General features: G+C 41.1%; 1 protein-coding gene across 3 annotated transcripts in view; it reads right to left on the minus strand.

Annotated features, from left to right (window-relative positions):
- Positions 1 to 15,053, minus strand: part of LOC111152987 (IST1, ESCRT-III associated factor) — a 33,596-nt gene that overhangs the window by 7,619 nt on the left and 10,924 nt on the right. For 2 of the 3 annotated variants that reach the window (XM_022511778.1, XM_022511776.1), the window contains exons 2-4: positions 4,710 to 4,812; positions 4,124 to 4,304; positions 2,664 to 2,751 (exon numbers count right to left, since the gene is read on the minus strand). In XM_022511778.1, coding sequence (XP_022367486.1) covers positions 2,664 to 2,751; positions 4,124 to 4,304; positions 4,710 to 4,797 — 357 coding nt within the window. In that variant the 5' untranslated portion in view covers positions 4,798 to 4,812. The remainder of the gene's footprint in view (positions 1 to 2,663; positions 2,752 to 4,123; positions 4,305 to 4,709; positions 4,813 to 15,053) is intronic. The other variant, XM_022511777.1, reaches the window with a different exon arrangement.

A 15,053-nucleotide genomic window follows, 5' to 3' on the forward strand; every position in this document is an offset into this window, starting at 1 on the left:
TCCCTTCCTCTCCTACCCCTCCCCCTACTTGTGTGCTTGCTTGCTCTCAAATAAATAATATCTTTAAAAAAGGAAAAAAAGTAGTCAGGTAAGGCTTCCTGAAGAAAGGGATGCTCCGCTGAGATGTAAAGGATGACTAGGAGTTAAGAGGGAGGGAAGACGAACATTCTAGGAGAAGAAAACAGCATGTGCAAAGGCCTCTGGTGGAAAAACAGGGTCAATCCTCAAGCTAAATTAGAGTCATTGTTGAGTCCCAGGGAGGAGTGTGATAGGAAATGAAGAAAAGGCACAACAGGACAAGAGGACCACATAATGCAGAGCCATGTTAGGAAATGTTCCGATCACAAGAACAGCAGCTACTAAAGGGCTTTAAAGCAAGGGGTAGAGACAGGATCAGATCTGTGATCTGAACAGAATCCTAAGCTGTTTGATGGAATGCTGAATAACCTAAAGAAAACCAAAAGAGGTGGAGGAAGAAGATTCAAAAAACTATACAGCCCAGGCATGAGAAGCCGGGCACTGAACTGGAGTAGTCCCAACACCTCAGAGCTCAGTGAGGAGGCATTCATTGTTTAGTATGTGGACCTGGTACTTTCGATTTAAGTTTGTCATTTGTCTTTAGAGTAACAGTTTTTGGGGGTGCCTGGGTGGCTCAGTGGGAGATCATTTTTTAAAATCTGCAAGTTTTTTTCTAGTACTCTTAGGAGTTCATCTTTTTAAAATTATGTAAATCTATTTCATCCTGAATAAATTTTAATACACAGGAAGAATACAGGAGAGATTACAACGAAACTGAGGTTGGGATGCCTGGCTGGCTCAGCTGGAGGAGCAAGCAACTCTTGATCTAGGGTCATGAGTTCAAGCCCATGTTTGGTACAGAGATTACTTAAATAAAAATTTTTAAAAAAGAGACTGAGGTTAAAAGTCTGTATAAGAAGCAGCTGCCTCTGGGGCACCTCGCTGGCTCAGTCGGTAGAGCACAGGACTCTTGACCTCAGGATCATGAATTCAAGCCCCACATTGAGCGCAGAGCTTACAAAGAAAAGTAAAAGCAGCAACAGTTGCCTCTACTCAGAACTCAATAGTTACCAGCCCTACCAGATCAGAATACAGGAGGCTTACTCTCTGGGGAGGTTAGACTAATGGGATTCTGAACTCCAAGCCGGGCACTCTCTGCTCCAAGCAGAGAGCAGAGACACTTAATGACAACAGAAAAATTAAATGTAAATCTTCTACAAGAGAAGAATGAGACCTTTGGCTTCCTTCTCCTCTGGTGCTCAGAAATTCTGGCAGCCAGCTTATACCCTTGAGGTAAAAGGTATAAGGAAATGACCAGACCAAGGGAAAAGAACTAGTTCCTGATACTCTGGAGTTCCCTTAAGAAAGGGCTTACATCATTCAACAGTGAAAGCATCTGGCAATAAGCCCCACCCAGGCACACAAGAGGTTCCAAGCTGCTTTATAAATGCCTCACTTTTAAATATAAACCAACAACCAAGGGTCACCAAACTTCGTGGAAAGCCTCTATGACAAAATAATCTAAAACAAAGGAACAGAAGGAAACAATCATTACAGGAACAAGAAAAGTTATTAAGAAACTAATATTCTCGGGCACCTGGGTGGCTCAGGGGGTTAAGACTCTGCCTTTGGCTCAGATCATGATCCCAGGGTCCTGGGATTGAGGCCCACATCAGGCTCTCTGCTCAGCAGGGAGCCTGCTTCGCACACCCCCCTCCCCCGCCTACTTATGATCTCTGTCAAATAAATAAAATCTTTGAAAAATATATTCTCAAAAACATTATAGCTATACGAAACAAAAGCAACAGACTATTAAGTATATATTGAGAGAAATTTTTTTTTTAAAGATTTTATTTATTTATTTGACAGAGAGAGATCACAAGTAGGCAGAGAGGCAGGCAGAGAGAGGAGGAAGCAGGCTTCCCGCTGAGCAGAGAGCCCGATGCGGGGCTCGATCCCAGGACCCTGAGATCATGACCTGAGCCGAAGGCAGAGGCTTTAACCCACTGAGCCACCCAGGCGCCCCTATTGAGAGAATTTTTAAAAAGATCTCAAAAGATAGGTCAGGAGATAAGACTGAAACAATCTACAGAATAAAACAAAAAAGGCAAAAATGAAAAAATAGGAGAGAACAAATAAACTGAATTTATACCCTGGCAGTCAGTGCCATATCCATGTTGTAATGGGGAAGTTTTTAACGTCTCTTTTGTTAGATTTTAAAGCTACAAGAGTGGGGTTGGTATCATATTTTACTCACTACTGTACCCTCAGGTCCCACCTAACTTGTAACATACACCCAAAGAATATCTGTGGAATTAATGAATGAAGCAAAACATCTTTCTAGCTTTATTGGTTTAGAGTTAAGAACTTTTCTATTTGAATATACTTAAGTAACATTACACTAGAAATAAAACTGGAGATACACGAAAATTTGCTCCTTAAAAGAAATTATTCAAGTCTCAAAACACTGTTCTATTGCATTATATAAGTCCTGAAAAGGAGGTAGAGGCAAATTCATAAAGCCCATTTCAAAGACAGCATGTAAAAGGTACAAAATAATCTGGTCAAAGCAGCAGAAGTGATTTATATTAAACAACCTAAAAATACGACAAACTACAGACATCACTGAAACTCACTGTACTCACTATTTTCAACTCAGCCACTTCTGACTGGAGCCGAGGAGCAGCCCATATCAGCGTGGACACGGACTCAGCCAGACCAGAATCTAGCTCCCTGGTTAAGGAAAAAAATTAATAAAATACAATATTCAAAATTAATAAAATACAATATTCTTTGAAACAGGGGCACCCAGGCTCGAGCTCCGTTATCAGGCTCCCTGCTCAGTGAGGAGTTTGCTTCTCCCTCCCCCTCTGCTCCTCCCCTGCTTGTGCTCACTCGCTCTCATTCTCCCTCAAATCAATAAAAAAAAAACAAAAATTTTTTTCTTAAGATTTTATTTTTTTGCAAGAGTAAGCCAGAGAGAGCAGAAGCTGGGGGGGGGGGGGGGGGGGCAGAGGCTGAGCAGGGAGTCCAATATGGGACTCAATCCCAGAACCCTAGGATCATGACCTGAGCCAAACGCAGATATTTAACCAACTGAGCCACCTAGGTACATCTAAGTAAAAGTCTTTAAAAAAATAAAAATTCTTTAATACAAACCAAAAAAATCCTAGAATTTGTATCATATGCTTGATAGCCTCTAAAGTTCTTTCATGAACCTCACTGGACTCTCATAAATAATTCTAGGGCTTCTTATTCATCATCCTATTACTTCTGGGGAAATTAGCTGACAAGCCCAGGGTCACAAAGCCAGGAAATGGTAGACCCAAGACTCAAACTTAGACCTTTTTAGAGTCCTTATTTTCTTTTCAGTTGTCTACCAGTAAAAGTATTAGGAAAAAGGTACTCAGGTATGTGAAGTAGTGCCCTAGTGCTATTCCCTCACATACAGCAGGAGACCAGCATTACTCCTTTCTCAAATTCCCTTTCTCAAAAAGATGATTTGATCTAGGTCTTCAAAATATCTTATTTCATTTCATTACAGTTATACAAGGTTAAGTTCTAGAGACCTACTGAACAACACTGTGCATAGTTACCAATACTATACTAAGCACTTAAAAACGTGACAAGAGCAGAGGAGCGCCTGGGTGGCTCAGTTGGTTGAGTGTTAGGCACCTGGTTTCAGCTCTGGTCATGATCTCACAGTCTTGAGATCAAGGCCCCTTTCACGCTCCGCGATCAGCAGGGAGTGTGCTTGGGATTCTCTCCCTCTGCTCCTCTACCCATCCCCCCACCCCCACACCCACCGCTGGCGCATGCATGCTCTTTCTCTCTAAAATAAACATACACATTTTTTAAAAATGTTAAGAAGGGAGAGATCTGATGTTGTGTGTTCTTACACACAAGTTCTTATACACAAAAGACTGTGAGGCAGGGGGACACAAGGAAACTTGGAGGTAAGAAATATTTACTGCCTTGATTATGGTGATGGTACACAGGTATATGCATATGTTCAAACTCATCAAATTGTACACAAATGAACAGTTTTTTCTATAAATCATACCTAAATTAAGATTTAGAAAAAAAAGAGAGGAAAATATCTTACTTCATAGATTGGATGAGGCCAAACCGAGCCAGTAGCAGATCACAATACAGCTCCAGAATCTCCATGGCCTCCACAAGGTAGTCTTCTCGGATAATGTGCTCCACTCGAATCCGAGCTCGTTCATCTTTCCCAGCAGCCAGATAGTCAGCAATCTCTTTCCTTGCTTTCTGGGCCAGTTCCGCTAAGGCACAAATCCCATCCAGTCACATAACAGCAGTACACTGGGCCCTGGTCTGCAGGAGACTTCTACCCCAAGAGCAAAGTGGGTGTTTCTAGTACATCCTAGCTCACTTCTCTCTTAGCAAATCTGGTCCCAACTCATCTAAGCTCTAGAATTTGCTCCTTTGTTTAGATGTGAATATTGCTGTTGCAGCCAGAAATTTCTACCTCAGGAGTCATGTTACCTATTCCCTGCAACGGAGTGATTCAATCTTACTTGTCACAAAGAGCAGCCGTAATATATCTAAAGCTTAAAGGATATGGAATCCATAAGACTTCACAGTACTAGCCTGACAGAGCCTACAGAGCCAGAAACTCAGTGACATATTTTGGGAAATAAAATATAAGGCAATCATGCATTACTCACTTTTTTTTTTCTCCAACAGTTTAAGACGGTTTATGACTAATCTCAAATTGACTCGTAAACGCTCAGCTTTAAATCCAGAGCCCAGCATGCTGTGCTGTTCCTCCTGGAAAAAGAGAATGCACAGTTACTACTTTTAAGTTGAAATTATCCAGTTACAGGGTGGATTAGCTGACACTATAAATTAGAATGGTTTCCTAATACAGGCAAAACAACATGATCTGATTCACAGCTGTTTTTTTTTTTTTTAAGATTTTATTTCTTTATCTGACAGAGAGAGAGGTCACAAGTAGGCAGAGAGGCAGGCAGAGAAAGGGGGGAAGCAGGCTTCCCGCTGAGCAGAGCAGGGCTCGATCCCAGGACCCTGAGACCATGATGTGAGCTGAAGGCAGAGGCTTAACCCACTGAACCACCCAGGCACCTCTGATTCACAGTACTTAAAGATCATTTTGGTTGTGTGGCGAACTAACTGGGAGAAGGTAAGGCAGAGCTAAAAGAACTCAGTAATGGATAAAATGAATATCTATGTATCGGTGTAGAAGTGGGTTGATAAAAAAATAAAGCAGCAGCAGGAACGGCTTCTATTTCTCCCAAAAATCTCATCAGGGCAGTGATGAGGAAAGATTATCAAATTCAGAACCAAATTCAAAAATATTCTCCCACTAGTTCCTCAAGTCCTTCTACTAATTCAAGCTAGTGCCTAAGATCACAAAAATATTAGTATTTACTGACATACAAAGAAATATACAAAGGAATGAGAAGTCCAAGAAAAAAAAGACTGCTCTATAAAATTTAACAAGAGGCTATTTACCAAAACTCTGAACAAACAGCAAACTTATAGTCAACAAAACCACTCCTCTCCACCCACAAGGGGGTACACCATTGTTCATGCCATACTGAGACAGCACAAATTCTACGCCTCTCAATGAATCCTGGACTTGAACTTCAAAACATATAACATCCAAACAAAAGTTAGGTCTAACAAACTAACCGATAAACAGACAAACCAAAAAAAATATTCAATGTAAGGAAAAACACTAGGGATATTTGTCCACTTGTGCAAGAACCGCTAAAAAGAAATATCAGATGTATTCTCCTTTTGTAAAATTGCCTCCAGAAGCCTTTATACATTAAATAATTAACCTAAGTCTCAGTTTACAGTGGGCTTGTATGTCATGAAATATCTAGGATCCATAACTGAATTATGTTCAATCCACTCAACAAATATTTACCAAATATTTCTACATCAGACAATAGCTAAATGCTGAAGATTTAAGAAAATAAAGGGGGGGGGTACAGTCCTTCCCCTCATAGGAATTTATTCTATGGACAAAAACAGCTAAGAAAATCTGACAACTATAATACTATTTGGTAAGAGGTGTAATTTTAGAGTTGTTTTCAACTGAAAGTGACTTTGTGCCCCACATGGGACATCTGGCAATGACTGGAGACATCCTGGGTTGTCATGACTGGAAGGGATGCTACTGGCATCTGGTGGGTAGATGCCAGGAATGCTGCTAAACATTCTACAATGCACAGGACAGAACCCCACAACAAAAAAATTATCCAGCCCAAACGTCAGTAGGGCCAAGATTAAGAAAGACACCCAATCTCAGAGACATGACAGAATGCTTTCCAGGAGAACTAAAGTCTAAGTTGGGTCCTAAAGGATAAATTATTTGTAAGATAAAAAGAGGATGTGACTACCTCAGGCAGAGGTACCAGAGAGAACAAGAAACTTTCAGAGGAACACAAGTTCAGTACAGCTGAAGAATGGCATTAATTACAGTTTATGCCGTAACATCTCTCATAATCAAATTCAAAACTTCAATTTGACAATTATTTATAAGAGAACAGGTGCTGTGGTAGGTTCTGGTGTTAACTAGATCCAGACAGTATCCTTGTTTTCAAGGCCTCCATAACCAGAGATGGATGGGAGACAGAAAGCCAGAAAAACAGTAACTAGGACTATCATTTGCTATATGAGGCATTGGGTCCATGATCAACCAGCAACTGAGTGGTATAATGAAAAAAAAAATCTAAGTGCATCTAAATCCAAAACCCAAGTAAACAATCTTAATCATACACTCCTACAGCACTTTAGTACAAAAATTTTAGTAATACACATTGTTTAATCCCTTTCAACAAATATTCATTGAATGTCTACGGTACTGTGACTGAGACAGAGACACAATGGCACTGAAAAAAGAGACATGGTTATTGCCCTCATGGAGTTCACAGTCTAGTTAGAGAAAACTATCACCTCAGTAACTACAAAATAGTAAACAAGTAATTAAGTGGTGCTCTGGAGCTTATTATAAGTTTGACCTCTTTGGCCACCTACTTGGATACTGTTTCAAAGATAAAAGATAACAATATCAGGGGTCTGGTAGAGTCACAGGTATGACAGAAAAATGTCAAGATTTCTCTGTGGTTCTTAACTAATCTCTAAGCATCAATTGTGTGATCCATCAATATACATGAGAACAAAACAAAAATATTTTTAAGAGGCTTAAAAACATACATTTTGACTTATTAATTCTACTCCTAGTAATTTAGCCTAAAGAAACAGAGGTTCGGGGTACCTGGGTGGCTCAGTGGGTTAAGCCTCTGCCTTCAGCTCAGGTCTTGATCTCAGGGTCCTGGGATCGAGCCCCGCATCGGGCTCTCTGCTTGGCAGGGAGCCTGCTTCTCCCTCTCTCTCTCAGCCTGCCTCTCTGCCTACTTGTGATCCCCCCCCCACCTCTGTCAAATAAATAAATAGATAAATAAAAAAGAAATAGAGGTTCATTTAGACTTTTATATAAAAATATTTATCAGCACATTTTTAAGACCAAAAAATTAGAATAATGAATAAATATTGCTTATTAAACTATAGTATATTTGTGATGGAATTTTATGTAGCCACTAAAATTTTTAAAACGTAGTTACTGATGAGAAAATATATTAAAAGGCAGAACTACATATATGAAGTATGACCCCAAATTCTGAGTTTAAAAATGCAAATATATGGGGCACCTGGGTAGCTCAGTGGGTTAAGCTGTTGCCTTTGGCTTGGGTCATGATCTCAGGATCCTGGGATGGAGCCCTACACTGGGCTCTTTGCTCAGCGGGAAGGCTGCTTCTCTCTCTCTCTCTCTCTGCCTGCCTCTCTGACTACTTGTGATCTTTCTCTGTCAAATAAATAAAATCTTAAAAAAAAAATGCAAATACACATATAAACAAAGGCAGAAAAAAGATTTAATTATCACTATATGTAAACTCTTTTCAAACCCAGTAAGTTAAGACTAACAGTAGAACTAATATTAAGAACAAAACCCACCTCAGAAAGCCTATAATTTAGAATTTCTATCAAAAGACAAGTAATAATATAAATTCCTTTGTCTCCTTAGAAAAACAAAGTATTAACTTACCAGAAAACACTAATCAAGATCACCTTATCATAAGTGGAATATGTGTAGAATCTGGAAAAAAAAAAAAAAAAAAAACACCACCCACAAGCTCACAGATACAGAGAACAGACTGGTCGTTGCCAGAGATAGGGGGGCAGAGGATGTCAGAAACGACAAAGAAAAAAATAAGTATGGTACATTACTCAGCACCAAAAGAGTGCTTACAATTGTCCAGTAATTTATGATGATCTCCTCTGACAAACAAACATTTAAAAGAGAGTACATGCACACTGTGTGCGAGCCTATGATAAAGAGCTAACACAAGAAAAGGAGCACAGAGGAGAAATCTCACTGGGTGGCAGGCCCTGCCCTTCATATCCATCAGCTCATCTGTCTCACCACAGATGAGTAAGGGCAAGATTTGGGTTCAAAGCCCATATCCAATATTACCCACACAGGGTGACCACTTACCAAAAATATTACAACTGTGATTAAAAATGTAAACATGGTCTTGATATCCCTAACTCAGATGCTCTTCCACCGAGGGCCAGTGCAAGGCGAGAGCTATGGAGAATATCCATTCTGCCATGGAGCTCTGGGAAGCTTCCAAGAAAAAGGATGTGCACTAGGCTTGAAGTGTGAGGAGGACTCTGTAGACCAGCAACGCAGCAAAGGTTAACAGAGGCTTGATTTTCAATGCGCACTTCTGTTCTTAACAGCCTTTGCGTATGCCATTTAACTACTCTGAGCATCATTTTCCTTACCTTTAAGATGAACGCAATAGTAGGTATCACTAAACAAACACAAGAACTAACAATTCCTATCAGGCACTCTCCTATGCACAAAGCATCAACCACATGCCTTAGCAGAAAGCAAAATAGGCAAGAAAGTTTGTGGAGGACAAAAGAGAAAAACTAGCAGCAGGTCTAATATGGATGTAAAACCACAACCAGAAACCCGAAAGTCCTCTATCTGTAAGAAGCAAGCATCCAAATGCCCAGACTCCTAAGAAGGAACATTAAAGTGCATTTGAAATGCACAAATGCAGTCTTGGAAAGGGAAGAAGAATGTTAGAAGGGAAGGGGGGGTGGGGAGTCCTTTAAAAAACTATAGTGAAGGGGAAAAAGGGCAAAAGGGAGAGTTCTGTCAGGAATAAGAAACATTTTTTAAAAAATCAAAGCAGGGATGCGTGGGTGGCTCAGTACGTTAAGCATCCGCCTTGAGCTTAGGTCATGATCCCAGGGTGCTGGCATCGAGCACCGCATCAAACTCCTTGCTCAGCAGGGAGCCTGCTTCTCCCTCTGCCTGCTACTACCCCTGCTTGTGTTCTTGCTCTGACAAATAAATAAAATCTCAAAAATAGATAAATAAATAAAGGACCACATGGGTGGCTCAGTCAGTTAAGCAGCCGCCTTCAGCTCAGGTCATGATCCTAGGGTCCTGGGATGGAGTCCCACATTGGGCTCCTTCTTCAGCGGGATGCCTGCTTCTCTCTCTGACAAATAAATCTTTAATAAAATAAAATAAACTCAAGGGGCGCCTGGGTGGCTCAGTGGGTTAAAGCTGCTGCCTTCGGCTCAGGTTGTGGTCCCAGGGTCCTGGGATTGAGCCCCACATCGGGCTCTCTGCTTAGTGGGGAGCCTGCTTCCCCTCTCTCTCTCTCTGCCTGCCTTTCTGCCTGCTTCCCTTCCTCTCTCTGCCTGCCTCTCTGCTTACTTGTGATCTCTGTCAATTAAATAAATAAAATCTTTTTTTAAATAAATAAATAAATAAAATAAACTCCAAGCAAAAACAATACATCTCTCCATTTCAAAAAAAAGCAAAAGTTAATGAGGACATAAACAGAAAAAGAGCAAAGCTGATTAATACATTAATAGATATTTAGGGAAATTAAGTTTACCAAAAAAGTTAATTCATCCGAATAGGTACCTAAAGTGAGCCAGACACTGAAAGACACATGTTAGGTAACAAAGGAGTGGTTTTAGCATCATGAAATGCTGGAGGGTGTAAAGACATTTTTATTTCACATATTTGCCTAAGATGGTTAGTGTCTACAAATGCTCGTTTTGAACCACACTTAAACAGCCTGGGGAAAAAAAAATTCGAAGGCATAAGAAAATGGACTCTGAAGAAGAAAAGTGCTAAAATTCTCTGAAAGAGGCACTTAACAAGTGTTTTATGCTGTAAATAGAAACCCAATTCTGTGACGGAAATTGAAAATACTGAGGTGTGGCAAAGTTGTTTATATTTCACGCAATCTTTTAGCTGGGGATGTATGGGGAAGAGAAACTCCAAAAGCTACTGTAAACCCGTGGAAGGCACATAAAAATAAATCTAAATTACTAATTTTATCATTCAGTAATAACATTTTTTCGTTCAAATCTTAAGCAGTAAATAAAATCGCAGGGCCTATTCAGGGACTCTAACGATCAGGGTTCAAGCTGAAAACAGATTAGCATCCCCAACCTGGGTAATCGGAGAAGAACAGACTATGTACAAAGGTGTGGGTAAGGTTTAGAGAAACCAAGAAAGGACAGCGTACTGCCCCAGAACCACACATCCAGGCCTGAAAAGGCAAGATGAAGAACTGAAACCTCCCAGGGGTAGCTATATGAAGACGATCTCCAGACAGGAATCAAGGTCATTGGTAGAGGCATGCAGACAATTTGCAGCAATCTGGCAGGAAAGGAAAAGGGAAATAAATACCTAGCCCTTATTCCTCCTGCCCTCTGGTTTCCTGGTACCTCCCATTTACCCCCAACTGGAAGGCAGAAAGCAAAGGGGCCTATAGACATAGTGTACAAGAGTGAGCCTCTAGGGACATATATCAGAGGAAGGATGCTATGTGGCTCTGGAGAAGAAGGTATTAAGCATAATGACTACACACACACACACACACAGGAACCTAGATCTCTACCAAAGCAACCCCAGATTTATATTGCAGTTAAGATTTCAGCTAACCAGAGTAGAAAACTGAAGTTAAATGAGTTGCCTAAAAAAGGAAAACTGTGGGTGCACCCAGATGGCTCAGTCAGTTGAGCAACCAACTCTTTGTTTCAGCTGGGGTCATGATCTCGGGGTCATAGGACAGACCCCTGTGTGAGGCTGCACACTCAGCAAGAAGTCTGCTCCCCCTCTCCCTGTATCCCCCCCCCCCCCCCCGTGCGCATCTTTTTTAAAAAAAGGTAAGGGTGCTTCAGTGTCTCAGTCGGTTAAGCCATTGTCTTTGGCTCAGGTCATGATCCCAGGGTCCTGGGGTTAAACAAATTCCACATCTGGCACCCGGCTCAGTAGGAAACCTGCTTCTCCCTCTCCCTCTGTAGCTCCCTCTGCCTGTGCTCTGTCGAATAAATAAAATCTTAAAAAAAAAAAAAAAGGTGTTGGAAAGGAGATGGAAAAAAACTTGAGACCCTGTGTACCACTATCAGTGAGACTATAAAATGGAGTACCACTATGGAAAAACAGTATGGTAGTTCCTTAAAAAACTGAAAATAGAACTACCATATGATCCAGCAATCCCGCTTCTGGGTATATATCCAAAAGAAATGAAAATAGTATTTCAAAGAGGTATGTGCACACCCATGTTCCTAGCAGCATTATTTATTACAGCCAAGAGGTGAAAGTAACCCAAATGTTCACTGACAGATGAATGGCTAAAGAAAACATGCTGTTTATTTTTGTTTATGTACTCTGACACATATATAATAGTAAAGTCTGAGTCCATTTTGTAGCATGACAGGATTTCCTTCCTTTGCAAGGGTGAGTAATACTCTATCAGTCTAACAGTACTCAATAATATGTATGTCTTTTTTTTTTTTTTTTAAGATTTTACTTACTTATTTGACAGAGAGAGATCACAAGTAGGCAGAGGCAGGCAGAGGGAGGGGGGAAGCAGGCTCTTTGCCGAGCAGAGAGCCCGATGCAGGGCCCAATCCTAGGACCCCAAGACTATGACCCGAGCTGAAGGCAGAGGCTCAACCCACTGAGCCACCCAGGCGCCCCTAAAATGTATGTCTTAATATGTAAGGTAATGTACACATATACCTTAGGATCTCACAATCCCATTCCTGAACATAAACCCTAAAAGAAATTTGTAAAGAGAGCCATGAAGACACATGTATAAGGATCCTATAGTAGTAAGAAGGTGGCAGAACATTATGTGTCCATTACAAGAGGACAAATAAAATATGACAGGTGCATACAGCAAACTACTATGCCGCAATGAGAATTAATGAACTAGCTATACTTAGAGCAACATGAGCAGTCCTTAAACAGAAGCAAGAGAGTGCCTGGATGGCTCATTCAGCTAAGTGTCCAGCTCTTGGTTTCGGCTGAGGTCAGGATCCCCAGGGTCAGGAGATCGAGCCTCTAGTCAGGCTCCAGGCTCCGTAGGGTGTATGCTTGAGGGTTCTCTCCCTCAACCCCTCCCCCACCCACAGTCTCCCTCTTGCAAATAAATCTTAAAAAAAAAAAAAAAAAGAAAGAAAAGAAAAAGAAACAAAAGATACAAAGAGGAGGACACCTGGGTGGCTCAGTGGGTTAAAGCCTCTGCCTTCAGCTTGGGTCATGATCCCAGGGTCCTGGGATTAAGCCCCACATCGGGGGTCTCTCCTCAGTGGAGAACCTGCTTCCCTTCCTCTCTGCCTGCCTCTCTGCCTACTTGTGATCTCTGGCTGTGAAATAAATAAATAAAATCTTAAAAAAAAAAAAAGAAAATGATATAAAGAGGAAACAAGCAGAAACTTTAGAATTGAAAAACAAACAATAACCAAGGTAAGAAACTCACTGATGGGCTCAACAGCAGGCTGGAAATGACAGAGGAAAGAGCCAGGGCACTTGAACATAAATCAATAAAAACTATCCAATTTGAAAAAGAGATTTAAAAACATTTCCAAGTGAAAAACGTCCCAGAGGTCTATAGGGCAATACAAAAGATCTAATACTTATGTCCTCAAGAGTTCCAGAAGTGGTACCAAAAAATCGTGAAGAACGATAGGCTGAGGGGCCCCTGGGCGGCCGGCTGTCAGTTAAGCATCCAACTCTTGATTTTGGCTCAGGTCAGGATCGCAGGGAACCAGGCTCCACACTCAGCTGGGAGTCTACTTGAGATTCTCCCTCTACCTCTCTCTCTGCCTCTCACCCCCACTCTGCCACCACTTGCACACAGGCTCACTACAAAATTAATCCTAAAAAAAAAAGAAAATTGTATGCTGAAAACTTCCCAAATTTAGCAAATGGCATAAATCTATAGACTGAAAAAGCTTAGGGAATTCCTAACAGAATAAACCAAAAGAAATATATGCCCAGATTCATCATCATCAAACTGCTGAAAACTAAATTTGTAAAATACTGAAAGCAGCCAGAGAAAAATGCATTACTTATAGATGACCTATTCAAATGACTACAAATTTCACATCTGAAATCATAGAGACCAAAGAGAAGTGTAAAAGTAGTTCTAAATTGCTGAAAGAACTGTTAAGCACAAATTTATCCATTGAAAAATACCCCTGAGAAATGAAGGTGAAATAAAGTCATTCTCAGATGCAGGACAACTAAAGAAGAATTTGTCATCAACAAACCTGCTCTTAAGAAGTTTTTCAGGCAGGGCGCCTGGGTGGCTCAGTGGGTTAAAGCCTCTGCCTTCGGCTCAGGTCATGATCCCAGGATCCTGGGATGGAGCCCCACATCGGGCTTTCTGCTCAGCAGGAAGCCTGCTTCCACCTCTCTCTCTCTCTGCCTGCCTCTCTGCCTACTGTGATCTCTGTCAAATAAATAAATAAAATCTTAAAAAAAAAAAAAAAAAAAAGAAGAAGTTTTTCAGGCAGAAAGAAGTGACACCACAAGGAAATCTGGAATATTAAAAGAAAGAAACTGAAAATATCTATAACTTACATTACAGATATAAATATCTGGGAGGGACACCTGGGTGGCTCAATTGGTTAAGCAGCTGCCTTTGGCTCAGGTCATGATCCCAGGATCCTGGGATCGAGTCCCGAATCACTCTGCCTGCTTGTGCTCTCTCTCTGACAAATAAATAAATTTTTTTTAAAGATTTAAAAAAATATCTGGGAAATATAACAGATGACTCTGGAGTGTCTTAGGATGTCATTTTTTATAGTTAAAAGCAAAGCTAGTAACACTGTCAAATGGAATTTTCAATGTATCTAAACACGTAAGATAAACATAACATAATGGGATAAAGGGGGCAGGGTAAAGTGATCTATATGATGTTTCCATATTCCACAGAAGTGGTAAACTACTGACTCTAAGTACAGCGTGAAAGTACACCTACTGTAATCCCTAAGTACAGAAACTGCCCCAAAAATGGTCCACCCCATATACTATCAACAAGAAACTCACTTTGATATGATAAAATGAGTATGTTAAAGGTAAAAGGATGAGGGATGCCTGGGTGGCTCAGTGTGTTAAACAACCAACTCTTGATGTTGGCTCAGATCATGAGCTCAGGGTTGTGAGATCAAGCCCCCCACTGGGCTCCACACTCAACACAGAATCTGCTTGTCCCTCTCCGTGTTCCTCCCACCATTCACACAATCCGCGCCCCCAAATAAATAAAATCTTAAGGGGTGCCTGGATGGCTAAGTCAGTTATGTGGCTGCCTTCAGCTTATGATCTCAGGGTCCTGGAATTGAGCCCCATGTTGGGCTCCCTGCTCAGCAGAGAGCCTGCTTCTCCCTCTGACTCTCCTCCACCCTGCTTATGCTCACTCTGTCTCAAATAAATATAAATAAATAAATAAGTTGGGGTGCCTGAGTGGTTCAATCAGTTAAGCATGGGCTTCCGGTTAAGCGTCTGCTTTTGGCTCAGGTCATGAGCCCAGGGTCCTGGGATGGAGACCAGAGTGAGGCTCCCTGCTCAGTGGGGAGTCTGCTTGTTCCTCTTCCTCTGACCCTCTCCCCACTGACATGCATGCTCTTAAATTTTTTTTTAAAAA

Source organism: Enhydra lutris, unplaced genomic scaffold, assembly GCF_002288905.1.
Source record: "Enhydra lutris kenyoni isolate GAN:26980312 unplaced genomic scaffold, ASM228890v2 scaffoldscaffold30, whole genome shotgun sequence".
NCBI classification, from domain to species: Eukaryota; Metazoa; Chordata; class Mammalia; order Carnivora; family Mustelidae; genus Enhydra; species Enhydra lutris.